At 57.3% G+C, this 14,091-nt stretch overlaps 2 protein-coding genes across 2 annotated transcripts; both read left to right on the top strand.

Annotated features, from left to right (window-relative positions):
• The first annotated feature begins 2,842 nt into the window (after positions 1-2,842).
• LOC119932945 (aquaporin-2-like) lies at positions 2,843-6,756 on the top strand. The gene is made up of 6 exons (XM_038752070.1): positions 2,843-2,963; positions 4,348-4,496; positions 4,756-5,115; positions 5,319-5,483; positions 5,913-5,993; positions 6,450-6,756. Exons 1-6 carry the CDS (start codon positions 2,843-2,845, stop codon positions 6,669-6,671), a joined length of 1,098 nt encoding a protein of 365 aa, XP_038607998.1. The 3' UTR covers positions 6,672-6,756.
• Positions 6,757-6,794: 38 nt separating this feature from the next.
• Positions 6,795-10,592, top strand: LOC119933157 (major intrinsic protein of lens fiber). Its single transcript, XM_038752488.1, has 4 exons — positions 6,795-8,251; positions 8,473-8,637; positions 9,368-9,448; positions 10,012-10,592. Exons 1-4 carry the CDS (start codon positions 7,892-7,894, stop codon positions 10,198-10,200), a joined length of 795 nt encoding a protein of 264 aa, XP_038608416.1. The 5' UTR covers positions 6,795-7,891; the 3' UTR covers positions 10,201-10,592.
• Positions 10,593-14,091: the final 3,499 nt, after the last annotated feature.

Below are 14,091 nucleotides of genomic sequence, written 5' to 3'. Positions count from 1 at the left end.
GGGCTGTGGCGGGGCACAGCAAGGGGTGGAGTTGCCAGTAACTGCCCACCTGGCTGGGGCACTCCAGGCCGTTCACCAGCTGGGACCAATGGCAGCCGGTGGCCGCTCCCATCTTCTCCCCATCCCTGGGATCGGACACCAGAGGAGCCCCCGCCACAGCCAGGGGAGCTCTGTGAGGAATCCAGGAGCCGGGAGACCCATCCTGTAGTCCTGGCCTGCTGTGGGACCCCGGGCAAGTTGCTCTACCCGCCCTGGGCCTCCGTATCATCCTCCGGCAAATGGGGATGAGATCCCTGCTCTCCCTTTCTCCCCCTCAGACTGGGAGCCCCGGGCCGGGGACAGGGTCTTACTCACACCTGATCATCCGGTACCTGTCATCGTGCTTGGCACACAGTTAAGTGAGTAGTAAGTCCTCTAACCATCACCATTTTTAGTAGTATTATTATTTTCTTGTTGTTAATGATTCTTGTTGGGTCCCTAGAGTCAAAGATGGAGAGACAAGAATTAGGGGTGTTGGATGGTCCATTCTGGGGCCCTGAGGGAGAGTCAGGGTTGGAGAGGGGAGATTCCTTTTAGACTGTGAGCCCACTGTTGGGTAGGGACTGTCTCTATATGTTGACAACTTGTACTTCCCAAGCGCTTAGTACAGTGCTCTGCACACAGGAAGCGCTCAATAAATACGATTGATGAGATTCCGGGGCTTTGGATGTTCCGTACCGGGTGACTTGGGGAGAGTCCGGGATGTGGGATGGTCCATGCTGGGTCACTAGGGGAGAGTCAGAGATTCATTAATTCATTCATTCAATCGTATTTATTGAGCGCTTACTGTGTGCAGAGCACTGGACTAAGCACTTGGGAAGTACAAATCAGCAACATATAGAGACGGTCCCTACCCAACAAAGGGCTCACAGTCTAGAAGGGGGAGGCAGGCAACAAAACAAGTACGCCGGTGTCAATACCATCAGAATAAATAGAATTATAGCTATATACACATCACTAATAAAATAGAGTAATAAATAGGTACAAATAAAACAGAGTAATATGTACAACTATATACAAATGCTGTGGGGAGGGGAAGGGGGTAAGGCAGGGGGTGGCGATGGGGAGGGGAGGAGGAGGAGGAAAGGAAAAAGGGTACAGTACAGTAGTACAGTAGTACAGTGCTCTGCACATAGTAAGCGCTCAATAAATACGATTGATGATGAAAAAGGGGAGGCTTAGTCTGGGAAGGCTGCCTGGAGGAGGTGAGCTCTCAGTTGAGCTTTGAAGGGAGGAAGAGAGCTAGTTTGGTGGATGTGTGGAGGGATGGAGGGCATTCCAGGCCAGAGGTAGGACGTGGGCCAGGGGTTGATGGTGGGACAGGCGAGAACGAGGCACAGTGAGGAGGTTAGCGGCAGAGGAGCGGAGGGTGCGGGCTGGGCTGGAGAAGGAGAGAAGGGAGGGGAGGTAGGAGGGGGCGAGGGGATGGAGAGCTTTGAAGCCGTGTGTGAGGAGTTTTTGCTTGATTCGAAGGTTGATAGGCAACCACTGGAGATTTTTGAGGAGGGGAGTGACATGCCCAGAGCGTTTCTGTACAAAGATAATCCGGGCAGCAGAGTGAAGTATAGACTGCAGGGTGGGAGATCAGAAAGGAGGCTGGTTGGGATGGGATGAGAGATTGAACCAGCAAGGTAGCGGTTTGGATGGAGAGGAAAGGGCAGATCTTGGCGATGTTGTGAAGGTGAGACCTGCAGGTTTTGGTGACGGATTGGATGTGTGGGGTGAATGAGAGAGCGGAGTCAAGGATGACACCAAGGTTGCAGGCTTGTGAGATGGGAAGGATGGTAGTGCCGTCTACAGTGGTGGGAAAGTCAGAGAGAGGGCAGGGTTTGGGAGGGAAGATAAGGAGCTCAGTCTTGGACATGTTGAGTTTTAGATGGGGGGCAGACATCCAGATGGAGATGTCTTGAAAGCAGAAGGAGATGCGAGCCTGAAGAGAGGGGGAGAGAGCAGGGGCGGAGATGTAGATCTGGGTGTCATCAGTGTAGAGATGATAGTTGAAGCCGTGGGAGCGAATGAGTTCACCAAGGGACTGAGTATAGATGGAGAACAGAGATGGAGAGGGGAGAGTCGGGGGTGTGGAGTGAACTCTGCTGGGTCGCTTGGGGAGAGTCAGAGTTGGAGAGAGAAGGCAGGGCTGTTAGAGGGTCACAATTCCAATCAATCGTTACCTTCAGCTTATTTCTTTTGGTTGGTGAGATTTTTAGGTCAAAGGACATTGAGCCCATGAATATAAGCCTACTTTCATCTGACTCTGGATCTGGTGAGTAGAATGGTGCTTTGCCTTCCAGTGCCAGGTGATGTTGGACTCCACTATAAGCGCTTAGTCCAGTGCTCTGCACACCGTAAGCGCTCAATAAATACGATTGAGTGAATGAACAGGGTCATCGGAGTCCCGGATTTTTCCGTTTGGTGTCATCCCACCAGGGGGCAGCCCGAGCCCGCCCTTCCCTTAATTCCTTTCCTCCATTTTCTGGAGTTTGGGAATGTGGTGAGCTTGGGAGAGGACACTAGGTCCCTGTCCTTATCTAGCTTCCAGACTGGAGGAAAGGCAGGATGTTAAATGTACACACTCTCTCTCTGTCTCTCTCTCTGTCTCTGTCTCTCTCTGTCTCTGTCTCTCTCTGTCTCTGTCTCTCTGTCTCTGTCTCTCTCTCTCTCTCGCAGCTGAAGCAGGCTTAGGGATGAGGATGGAGATGGGCATAGGAGCTGCCTGCGCCAGGGCTGGGATTGTTCTAGATGGAGGCATGAGTCAGCAGAGAAAGGGAGAGGAGAGGGACCCGGTGGGTGGGTGGTGGTGGGGATGCTGGGAGGACAGGCCACCTTTGAGCTGCGCTTTGTGCTGCTAAAGCCCCGCCACAATGGGCCCGGGTTGGGTTCGGATCTCTGCCCGAGGGGCTGGTGGTTTGCTGAGCAGGCAGTGGGTGGGTACCGTGATGGATGAGGCCTGCGTAACCCCTCCTCGCCCATCTGCCCTAGAGGTTCAGATGGAAGGGCGAACCGAAGGGCGATCCGTGCTGGCCAGGGTCCACACACCCCATCATCATCATCATCATCAATCGTATTTATTGAGCGCTTACTATGTGCAGAGCACTGTACTAAGCGCTTGGGAAGTACAAATTGGCAACATGCTCACCCACCCATCAGCCCCCGGAGCACTGCCTCCCGGTGCAGCCTGTCAGCCTGTCCAGCCCAGACTCTGTCCTCGATGGGGTCACTGGGAAACTTGGAGGATGTGGGTGTTGGTCCCCCTCCAGAACACCCACTGTCATGGTTTAGGTTGGGCCGTTACACCCCCCCGACTCTCCCCTCTCTATCCCTGGCTCTCCCCAAGTGACCCAGTGCAGACTATCCTACATCCCTGACACTCCCCCCAAGTGACCCATTGCTAACTATTCAACACCCCCCTACTCTCATCATCATCAATCGTATTTATTGAGCGCTTACTGTGTGCAGAGCTACTCTCCCCTCTTTATCCCTGATTCTCCACCAGTGACCCAGCACAGACCATCCCACACCCCTGACTCCCCCCCGGTGACCCAACGCAAATCACCCCACACCCCCGATTCTCCAACTGCTCCTTCACTAATCCCCCTCTCGCTGATCCTCCAGGACACTCGGCATCCTCTGTCGCCTCCAAACTTGCCCCTCCCCATATGCTGCGGTCTGGGTGCTGGGGGAGGGGTAGCAGGAGGAGAAGACCCCTGCCCAGTCCTCCCCAGTTCATGGTGGGGAGGGCTCGCACACCTGTGTGTCGGGAGAGTGGTCCAGATGTGTGCAAATACAAACAACTTTTGTCCACCCCTGCCTCACCCCACAGGCCCCCGTTCTCAGCTGGGGATGGAGAAGTGGGTAGGCAGGGCTGGGAAGATGAAGTGATCTCCATGGTAACCCTGGTCTGAGTTGTGGTCCCCTTTCTGCCTTCATCCTTCCCTTTCAGATTGAAATGTCCCGGTCGCCATGGTAATTTCGGGGGAAGGTGGGCGGAGGGTGGGGGTCGGGCATTGCTCTCCACCCAACCAGGGGCCCCTGGGGTAGGGCCTGGCATTTCCCCCCACCCCAATCTCTGGTGGCCCCAGGCACCTGGCTTGTAGAGGGAGTCTTGGGCACTGATCTTTTCCCCCCTGGGGGTGGAGAAGGTGGAGGAGCGTGGAGGTGAAGAGGGAGTCAAGCCTCCTCGCCCCCCCAACCCCTCTCCTTTCGGGGGAGGGGGTCTGGGAGTGGCATTGGGGGGAGGCAGGAGGGGCCTGGCGGGGGCTGAGGGCGGGGGCCTGAGCCTCCCATTGGCTGGGGCTGGGGTCTCGTCAGCCCTGGGAGCAGGTGGACTCCTCGGGGCCAGCGCTGGCCACGTCAGCCCTTCGCCCATCTCCCACCTGGTTCCTCTTGGACCCCAGCCCAGGGCCCAAGACCTCCCCTCCTCCAGTGCCAGCTCCAGCAGGGTGATGGCTAGCTGGGAGGTAAGGTAAGGGCCCTGGTTTGGTAGCCCTGCCCACCATTTCTTCTCCCCTCACTCCCTACGCCTCTGGATGGGCAGGGTTGCCGTGGGGAGAAAGGCAAAGGCATCTGGGGGAAAGGGGTCGGGGCGTAGAGAGGAAGGGCCGGGGGCACCGGGGGCAGTGGGAAGGTTTGGGGGCACTGCGGACGGACACCTAGGGGAGTTGCGTTGGGGCCAGGGACGCCCAGATGGGCATTTTGACTCCACCCTTCCTTCCCCAGGGCCTACGAAGCTGCCGGCTCTGGCGGGCCGTGCTGGCCGAGGTGGTGGGCACCTTTGTGTTTGTGGGGGTGGTTCTGGGCGCCTCTTGCCCCACGGGGGGGTCCCCAGCTCTGCCCCCGCCCACCCTTCAGCCGGCCCTGGCCGCAGGACTGGCTGGGGTGGGGCTGGCGCAGAGCTTTGGGGAGGTAAGTGGAGCCCAGGTCAATCCGGCCCTGACCTTGGCCTTGGCCCTGACCCGCCGGCTGGACCTGCTGAGTGCCACCACCTACGTCCTGGCCCAGAGCCTGGGCGCTGTCCTAGCTTCCGCCGCCTTCTACCTGGCACTGCCCCGCTCTGCCACCGCCCAGCTGGTCACCCTGGTGAGTGCCACCCGCTCTGCACCCGCAGTTGCAGGAGAAGTGAGCCCAGGGCCAGCAGAGGGTGGGGGAGATGATCAGGGATACTGGGGAACCTGGGGGACTTTGGAGGGAGGTGGGCAGGGGCTGCGGGATTCAGGGGGACCTTGAACTGGGGCAGGGGTGGAGGTTTCCAGGCCCAGGATCACGGCTCCCTCCCGCTTCAGGTGAGCAGTGAGGCCCAGGCCGGGCAGGCCCTGGGCATGGAGATCTTCTCCACCTTCCAGCTGGCTCTCACCACCTTCGCCACGGCTGACCAGCGGCGGCGGGAGACAGGCCAACTGGGCAGCCTGGCCGTGGGCTTCTCGGTGACCGCCGGGGCCCTGGCGGCGGTGAGCAGAGGGGTACCCCGGCGGCCGGGGGGCAGAGGATGGCCCACTCCTATTTGGTCTGCCTGTCCCATGCCCCACGCTTTGTCCTTCAGGGGATCTGGACCAGAGCCCAAGCTCATTTTCCTCTCTGGGGGGCTGGGGTTGAGCTGGGTGCCTCTCGCCCCCAGCCCAAGACCACCTCCGGCGTGGCTTGGGGCTGGGGGAGGGTAACCCCAGGGTTAAACCTCACCCCAAAGATCTCTGTCTTCCCCAGGCCCCCTCCCTGTCTCCCAGCCTGCCCCATCCATCTCCTCTCCTTACCACCCCCATCAACCCTCCACTCACAGGTCCCTTCCCCAGGCCCCCGCCTCCTTCCCATTCTCCCATCCTCCATCACTCTTGCTCCCCCACACCATCACTGTTCTGTCCTCCTCCTGCTGCTTTGCGTAGGGACCATTCTCCGGAGGCAGCATGAACCCTGCCCGCTCTCTGGGGCCTGCTGTGGTGACTGGCATCTGGGACTGCCACTGGGTGAGATGGGCACAGGGGGAGGAGGGCATATCTGGGGGCCCAGGGAGGAGACCCTACTTCATAATACAGGGAAGAGGGCACTGCTCGGGGCACAGTGGAGCAGGTGAGGACTTGCCCCCTGTTCTTCAGGGTTCGGCACTCCAGTGGCCCCCTGCCTCCCTCCCACTTCGAGGCCTCTTTAGGCCTGCTGTCCCTGGCAGGCTGCTGCTCTGACCTGGCCGCCTCCCCACCCCCGGAGGCTTTGCTCCGGCTCCACTAGACCTCTCTTTTTGCTGGGGTTTTGTCCCACCAACCCCCAGCCCCGTGTAGCCAGTCAGGTGGGTGGCTGGGCCCTGGTGTCCGTGCCCTCCTTCCCCTCTCCCCCCATGCCCCAGGAGCATTGGACTGGGCTGTCCTGGTGGTCTCCAGGCCTCCTGGGTGAGGCGGTCCCCGGTCCTGACCTCCCACCCCCTGCAGGTGTACTGGCTGGGCCCAGCCTTAGGGGCCACCGTTGGCGGCCTCTGCTACGAACTCCTCTTCTCCTCCGGGGCCTCGAGGGAGAAGCTGGTGGCCTGGGTCGCCTGCCGAGATGTGGAGATGGTGGAAGCCGCCAGCGGGTCCCGCTCCTCCCTCTCTGCCCCTGCCGCTCAGGTCCCCCCGCCACGCCCCAGCCTCCCCACCAAGTCTGAACGCAGCTGAGCCCTCACCCCTGCACACTGCCCTGGTGGCCCCCACCCACCCCATCCGTTGTCCCGAGGGTCTCCACATCCCTAGTTCACTGCCCTAGAACACCCACCTACCCCCCCCCCCCCGCCCCCCGCCGCTGCCCTCTGTCCTGGGGTCCACCAACTCTAAACCCACCCCACCCACTGTCCTGAGGGTTCCCCCAATGTTAGACCACTGCCCTAGAATCCCACCCCCCAAACATTGCCCTCCGTCCTGCCCCCCCCCACCAGCCGCACACCCTTCACCCACCCCGCTTACTGTCCTGAGGGTCCCCCCAGCTTACTGCCCCAGAGATTCCCCCCACCCCACCCCCATTTCCCTAAGAGTCCCCTTCCCCATCCTGCCTGGGAGCAGATGACCCAGCAGATTCTTTGCTCCAGGATCCTGAGACTCAGGACAACTGACTCCTGGCCCCTTCCCAGCTCAGTTCCTTCCTCCTCTGGCATCCCCTCCCTCCTCCAGAGGCCCCCGACCCGGGTCTTCAGCCCCCATCTCCCGTGCCCTCTCCGGTCCCTCCCCTCCAGACCCCCCAGGCTGAGATGCTGAGGTGAGGAACAGAGGCCCTGGACGGGAGCCGGGCTCAACGGTCAATAGAAGATCCAACACAGCAAATCCATTCTGGTCAGCTTAATCCCAGAGCCGGGTTAAGCCTTTAGTCTCCCCTCCCCATCAAAGCTCCCGCCCCAGGCCTCCCTGTGATGTCATAAGCAGAAAGCTTCCTCCCTTCTGCCTGTGATGTCACGGGGGCCGGGAACTCTCTCCCCACCCTCCGCCTCCTGCCCCCTGAGCTCCTCTCTCGTGCTGTCCTTTTCCCATCTCTGTCTACGCTGCCTGGCTGCCTCTCTCCCGGAGGTCATTTGGGGAGGAGGGGATGAGTAGCCTCCCGGGCTGGCTTTATAAAGCTTCCAGGGCCACCCCTCCCTGGCAGTGAAGGGATTAAAAGTTCGGGGCCTGTCCTGTCTCTCCCCGCTCCTGCCCAGCCCATACCCCCCCCTTCCCCCTGCCCTGACCCTGCCAGCCCCACCCCACCGCACATCCCTCTATAAAGCCGATGGGGGGCCCTGCCAAGGGGCCAGGCTGGGGGCAGCAGGGACCCAGGAGCTGCCTGCCTGCTGCCCTCCTGCCTGCCCACCCCCCTCACACCCGCCTGTCTGCCCACCCGCTGCCCGACCATCCGCCGCCCGCCCCCCGCCATGTGGGAGCTGCGTTCGGTGTCCTTCTGGAGGGCCGTCTCGGCAGAGTTCCTGGGCAGCCTGGTCTACATCTTCCTCGGGCTGGGGGCATCGCTGCACTGGGCTCCGGGGCCGCTGAACGTCCTGCAGGTCTCGCTGGCCTTCGGGCTGGCGCTGGCCACGCTGGTGCAGGCCCTGGGCCACGTCAGCGGCGCCCACGCCAACCCGGCCGTCACCTTCGCCTTCCTCCTGGGCGCCCAGGTGTCCCTGCTCCGGGCCGTCTGCTACGTGGCCGCCCAGCTGCTGGGGGCCGTGGCCGGCGCCGCCTTGCTCTACGGGGTCACACCTCCCGCCGTCCGCGGGAACCTGGCCCTCAACACGGTACCGGACTTGGCGCCCGGCCCTCGGGCTGGCTCGCCCTGGGGTGGAGGGCGGACGGGGGCCCGGCGGAGGCCGGATGGGGTGGGGTTGGGGTCTGGGGACGGCAGCAGGACGAGGGGCAGAAGGGGACCGGGTTGGGGGCAGGACGGAGGTGGCACCGGGGGGCGGCTGCCGGACTTCCGCAGACGTACCCCCCGCCTGCTCTCTCCCCCCAACTCCAGCTGCACCCCGGGGTGAGCACGGGCCAGGCCACCGTGGTGGAGATCATCGTGACGCTGCAGTTCGTGCTCTGCGTCTTCGCCAGCTACGACGAGCGGCGAGATGGGCGCCTGGGCTCCGTGGCCCTGGCCGTCGGCTTCTCCCTCACCCTGGGGCATCTCTTTGGGGTGAGGCCCTGGTTTGGCTCCTTCCCCCCGCCATCCCCGTGACTCTTCTCCCCAGGGGTGGCCCTGGGTGTGGGGTGGGGTGTTCTGGAGAGTGGTCCGGGGTGCCTGCTTCAATCAATCAATCAATCAATCCGTATTTATTGAGCGCTTACGATGTGCAGAGCATTTTACTGAACGCTTGAGAGAGGACAGTTCAATGGAGTTGGTAGACCAGGTCCCTGCCCACAAGGAGCTTACAATATATGGGGGGAGACAGACATTAAGGAGGCCTTCCCAGACTGAGCCCCTTCCTTCCTCTCCCCCTCGTCCCCCTCTCCATCCCCCCCTTCTTACCTCCTTCCCTTCCCCACAGCACCTGTATATATGTTTGTACATATTTATTACTCTATTTATTTTATTTGTACATATCTATTCTATTTATTTTATTTTGTTAGTACATTTGGATTTGTTCTCTGTCTCCCCCTTTCAGACTGTGAGCCCACTGTTGGGTAGGGACTGTCTCTAGATGTTGCCAATTTGTACTTCCCAAGCGCTTAGTCCAGTGCTCTGCACATAGTAAGCGCTCAATAGATACGATTGATGATGATGATTAAGAGAAATTACAGTGGAAACAGCAGAGTGTAAGTATCTGTACTCAAGTGCTGTAGGGCTGTGGGGGGAGTGAATATCTGTGAATTTAAAGGGTCCACTCCCACCCCACCGGGGGCTTAGCGCTGGCTGTATCTGGCAGATGTACTGCACTGGTGCCGGCATGAATCCCGCCCGTTCCTTCGCCCCTGCCATCCTCACCAGGAACTTCACCAACCACTGGGTAAGGGGGTGTCCGTCTGCCCTGGGGTGGGAAGCCTCAGGGGCGTGCCGGGGGTGGGGAGGAGAAGGGGGCGGAAGCGGAGATCCAGGTTCCTGATTCGGTCTCCACCCTCCTCCCTTCCCGCATGGCAAAGGCAGGCCCAAGATGGGGAAGGGAACTCCAGGGTTGCAGGCTGGTAGGAAAAGTGCTAAGTACCTGAGCTCCGGCCCTAGCATATTCCATTTCAACAAGTGTCTGGATGCAGTCCTGCTCCCTCTCCGTCCTCTGCTTTCACCCAATGTCCCCACCCTCATCCGTCGTCCTCTGCTTTCACCCAATGTCCCCACCCTCATCCGTCTCCCCCTAGCACCTCCGCCCCTTTCCCTTTAGATCCCCTGGGCTCTGTCCCACTCATTCCTGGCCTCTCTAACCCCCACCCCTGGGATGCCGGCCCCTCTCCCACAGACCGCCAGCCCCGTCTGTGTCTCTGCCTGGGGGATGCTCGGCTGCCTGCGGCCTCCCATCCTGTGCTGGTCCCCTCCCATGCCCACCGTCCCCTTCTCTCTGTCCCTCTCCCCAACCAGGTCTACTGGGTGGGGCCCATCATCGGTGGGGCCTTGGCCGTCTTCCTGTACGACTTCCTCCTCTTTCCCCGGCCCAAGGGGGTGTCCGAGAGGCTGTCCATCCTCAGGGGCGACCGGCCAAGTGCCCCGGAGGGGCCAGGAGAGGCCTTGTCCGGGGACCCCGTGGAACTCAAGACGCAGGCCTTGTAAGGGCCCCTGCCAGACTGAGGGGCTGAGGGATGGGGGTTGTGAGAACGGGCAACGGGGAGGGAGCAGCCCGGGCGGGGACCTCTTTATTTTTTTATTTCTTTATGTATTTCCTTCCTTGCCGTGCGGGATCTCTGAAACCGCGGTCTTAGCAGAGCTACCAAGCCCACCCCCGTTTTGAACCCTCCCTCATCCAGCCGAGTGCATGCGTGCATGCATGCTTGCGGTGCATGCTTGTAGACGTGTGTGGCCTTGTCGGGCCGGGTGGCTGCAGCGGCAGGTGAGGCTGGGAGTCATCCTTCCGAAGCACTGGTCTGGTGCGACTGACTCAGTGGGCCCTGGGAAGAGGCATGGGGGGGCCAAACCCTGTAAAGTACCATAAAACTCTCTCCCCAGTTGGCTGAGTTGCGTCTTCATTTGGGTCTAGGGGTGCTAAGTCGGGGACGGTTTCACTACCTTTCATCATCATCAATCGTATTTATTGAGCACTTACTATGTGCAGAGCACTGTACTAAGCGCTTGGGAAGTGCAAATCGGCAACATAGAGAGACAGTCCCTACCCAACAGTGGGCTCGCAGTCTAAATGGGGGAGACAGAGAACAAAACCAAACATACTAACAAAATAAAATAAATAGAATAGATATGTACAAATAAATTAAATCAATGGAGTAAAAAAAATATGTACAAACTATATACAGGTGCTGTGGGGAAGGGAGGGAGGTAAGATGGGGGGATGGAGAGGGGGACGAGGGGGAGAGGAAGGAAGGGGCTCAGTCTGGGAAGGCCTCCTGGAGGAGGTGAGCTCTCAGCAGGGCCTTTCAGAGCCTCCTACTCGCCCAGGTTCCTGCCGCGGGTGCCGGGGGGCTCCTAAACCGCAGGTTCTGGGCTAGGGCATGGATCCATCATCATCATCATCATCAATCGTATTTATTGAGCGCTTACTATGTGCAGAGCACTGTCCTAAGCGCTTGGGAAGTACAAATTGGCAACATATCATCATCATCATCAATCGTATTTATTGAGCGCTTACTATGTGCAGAGCACCGTCCTAAGCGCTTGGGAAGTACGAATTGGCAACATATCATCATCATCATCGATCGTATTTATTGAGCGCTTACTATGTGCAGAGCACTGTACTAAGCGCTTGGGAAGTACAAATCGGCAACATCTAGAGACAGTCCCTACCCAACAGTGGGCTCACAGTCTAAAAGGGGGAGACAGAGAACAAAACCAAACATACTAACAAAATAAAATAAATAGAATAGATATGTACAAGTAAAATAAATAAATAAATAAATAGAGTAATAAATATCATCATCATCAATCGTATTTATTGAGTGCTTACTATGTGCAGAGCACTGGACTAAGCGCTTGGGAAGTACAAATTGGCAACATATAGAGACAGTCCCTACCCAACAGTGGGCTCACAGTCTAAAAGGGGGAGACAGAGAACAAAACCAAACATACTAACAAAATAAAATAAATAGAATAGATATGTACAAGTAAAATAAATAAATAAATAAATAGAGTAATAAATATCATCATCATCAATCGTATTTATTGAGCGCTTACTATGTGCACAGCACTGTACTAAGCGCTTGGGAAGTACAAATTGGCAACATATAGAGACAGTCCCTACCCAACAGTGGGCTCACAGTCTAAAAGGGGGAGACAGAGAACGAAACCAAACATACTAACAAAATAAAATAAATAGAATAGATATGTACAAATAAAATAAATAGAGTAAAAAATGTGTACAAACATATATACATATATCCAGGTGCTGTGGGGAAGGGAAGGAGGTAAGATGGGGGGGATGGAGAGGGGGACGAGGGGGAGAGGAAGGAAGGGGCTCAGTCTGGGAAGGCCTCCTGGAGGAGGTGAGCTCTCAGCAGGGCCTTGAAGGGAGCAGGGCCTTGAAGGGATCCAGGGATCCGGGCCAGGCAGAGCTGCTCCTGAGGTCCCCTCTTTCCTCACCCACTCCCCACGCCACTGTCGCCTCTTTCCCAATTTTCCCTACCGGGTCGGGTCTGCCTTTCCTTCAGCCAACACCCTCCCTGGACCAGGGCAGCGAGGGAAGGGACCCCCCAGGAGTCAGTCATAATAATCAATCAATCGTATTTATTGAGCGCTTACTGTGTGCAGAGCACTGCACTAAGCGCTTGGGAAGTACAAGTTGGCAACATAATAATAATAATAACGAGAGTATTTGTTAAGCGCTTACTATGTGCGAAGCACCGTTCTAAGCGCTGGGGGGATACAAGGTGATCAGCAGCGTGAGACGCAGCAGGGCTGTGAGAAGCAGCGTGGCTCAGTGGAAAGAGCCCGGCCTTCGGAGTCAGAGGTCATGGGTTCGAATCCCGGCTCTGCCACATGTCTGCTGTGTGACCTTGGGCAAGTCACTTCACTTCTCTGAGCCTCAGTTCCCTCATCTGGAAAATGGGGATTAAGACTGTGAGCCCCATGTGGGACAACTTGATCACCTTGTATTCCCCCCCGCCCCAGCACTTAGAACAGTGCTCTGTACGTAGTAAGCACTTAACAAATGCCATCATCATTATTATTATTATTATCAGGTTGTCCCACGTGGGGCTCACAGTCTTAATCCCCATTTTACAGATGAGGGAACTGAGGCACAGAGAAGCAAAGTGACTTGCCCAAAGTCACACAGCTGACAAGTGGCAGAGCCGGGATTTGAACCCCTGACCTCTGACTCCAAAGCCTGTGGTCTTTCCACTGAGCCACGCTGCTTCTCCGCATCGATCATATTTATTGAGCGCTGTGTGCGGGGCACTGTACTAAACACTTGGGAGAGTATAATACAATAAACAGACATATTTCCTGCCCACAGTGGGCTTAGAGAAGCACCGTGGCTCAGTGGAAAGAGCGTGGGCTTGGGAGTCAGAGGTCACGGGTTCGAGTCCCGGCTCCACCACTTGTCAGCTGTGTGACTTTGGGCAAGTCACTTCACTTCTCTGCGCCTCCGTTACCTCATCTGTAAAATGGGGATGAATCAATCAATCGTATTTATTGAGCGCTTACTGTGTGCAGAGCACTGTACTAAGCGCTTGGGAAGTACAAGTTGGCAACACACAGAGACCGTCCCCACCCAACAGTGGTTCACAGTCTAAAAGGGGGAGACAGAGAACAAAACCAAACATACTAACAAAATAAAATAATGTCTGCTGTGTGACCTTGAGCAAGTCACTTCTCTGAGCCTCAGTTACCTCATCTGTGAAATGGGGATGAAGACTGTGAGCGCCCCCCCCCCGTGGGACAACCTGATCACCTTGTAACCTCCCCAGCGCTTAGAACAGTGCTTTGCACATAGTAAGCGCTTAATAAATGCTGTCATTATTATTATTATTATTACTTCACTTCTCTAGGCCTCAGTGACCTCAACTGTGAAATGGGGATGAAGACTGTGAGCCCCCACCGTGGGACAACCTGATCACCTTGTAACCTCCCCAGCGCTTAGAACGGTGCTTTGCACATAGTAAGCGCTTAATAAATGCTATCCTTATTATTATTACTTCACTTCTCTAGGCCTCAGTGACCTCATCTGGAGACTGGGGATTAAGACTGTGAGCCCCCACCATGGGACAACCTGATCACCTTGTAACCTCCCCAGTGCTTAGAACAGTGCTTTGCACATAGTAAGCGCTTAATAAATGCTATCATTATTATTATTACTTCAATCAATCAATCATATTTATTGAACGCTTACTATGTGCAGAGCACTGTACTAAGCGCTTGGGAAGTACAAATTGGCAACATATAGAGACAGTCCTACCCAACATTGGGCTCACAGTCTAGGCCTCAGTGACCTCATCTGGAGAACGGGGATTAAGACTGTGAGCCCCATGTGGGACAAGCTGATCACCTTGTCTCCCC

Source organism: Tachyglossus aculeatus, chromosome 10 (genome assembly GCF_015852505.1).
Source record: "Tachyglossus aculeatus isolate mTacAcu1 chromosome 10, mTacAcu1.pri, whole genome shotgun sequence".
In the NCBI taxonomy this organism is placed as follows: Eukaryota; Metazoa; Chordata; class Mammalia; order Monotremata; family Tachyglossidae; genus Tachyglossus; species Tachyglossus aculeatus.
The sequence above is the reverse complement of the archived record's forward strand: the minus strand, read 5'-3'. Positions and strand labels throughout refer to the sequence as shown.

What these genes read in the sequence shown, in the direction of transcription:
- LOC119932945 (XM_038752070.1), top strand. Translation starts at nt 2,843, where the DNA reads ATGCTGGGAGGACAGGCCACCTTTGAGCTGCGCTTTGTGCTGCTAAAG. An exon ending in GTTTGCTGAGCAGGCAGTGG is followed by an intron (nt 2,964 to 4,347) that starts GTGGGTACCGTG and finishes GGGTCTCGTCAG; the next exon opens with CCCTGGGAGCAGGTGGACTC. An exon ending in GGGTGATGGCTAGCTGGGAG is followed by an intron (nt 4,497 to 4,755) that starts GTAAGGTAAGGG and finishes TTCCTTCCCCAG; the next exon opens with GGCCTACGAAGCTGCCGGCT.
- LOC119933157 (XM_038752488.1), top strand. Translation starts at nt 7,892, where the DNA reads ATGTGGGAGCTGCGTTCGGTGTCCTTCTGGAGGGCCGTCTCGGCAGAG. An exon ending in GGAACCTGGCCCTCAACACG is followed by an intron (nt 8,252 to 8,472) that starts GTACCGGACTTG and finishes CCCCAACTCCAG; the next exon opens with CTGCACCCCGGGGTGAGCAC. An exon ending in CCCTGGGGCATCTCTTTGGG is followed by an intron (nt 8,638 to 9,367) that starts GTGAGGCCCTGG and finishes TGTATCTGGCAG; the next exon opens with ATGTACTGCACTGGTGCCGG.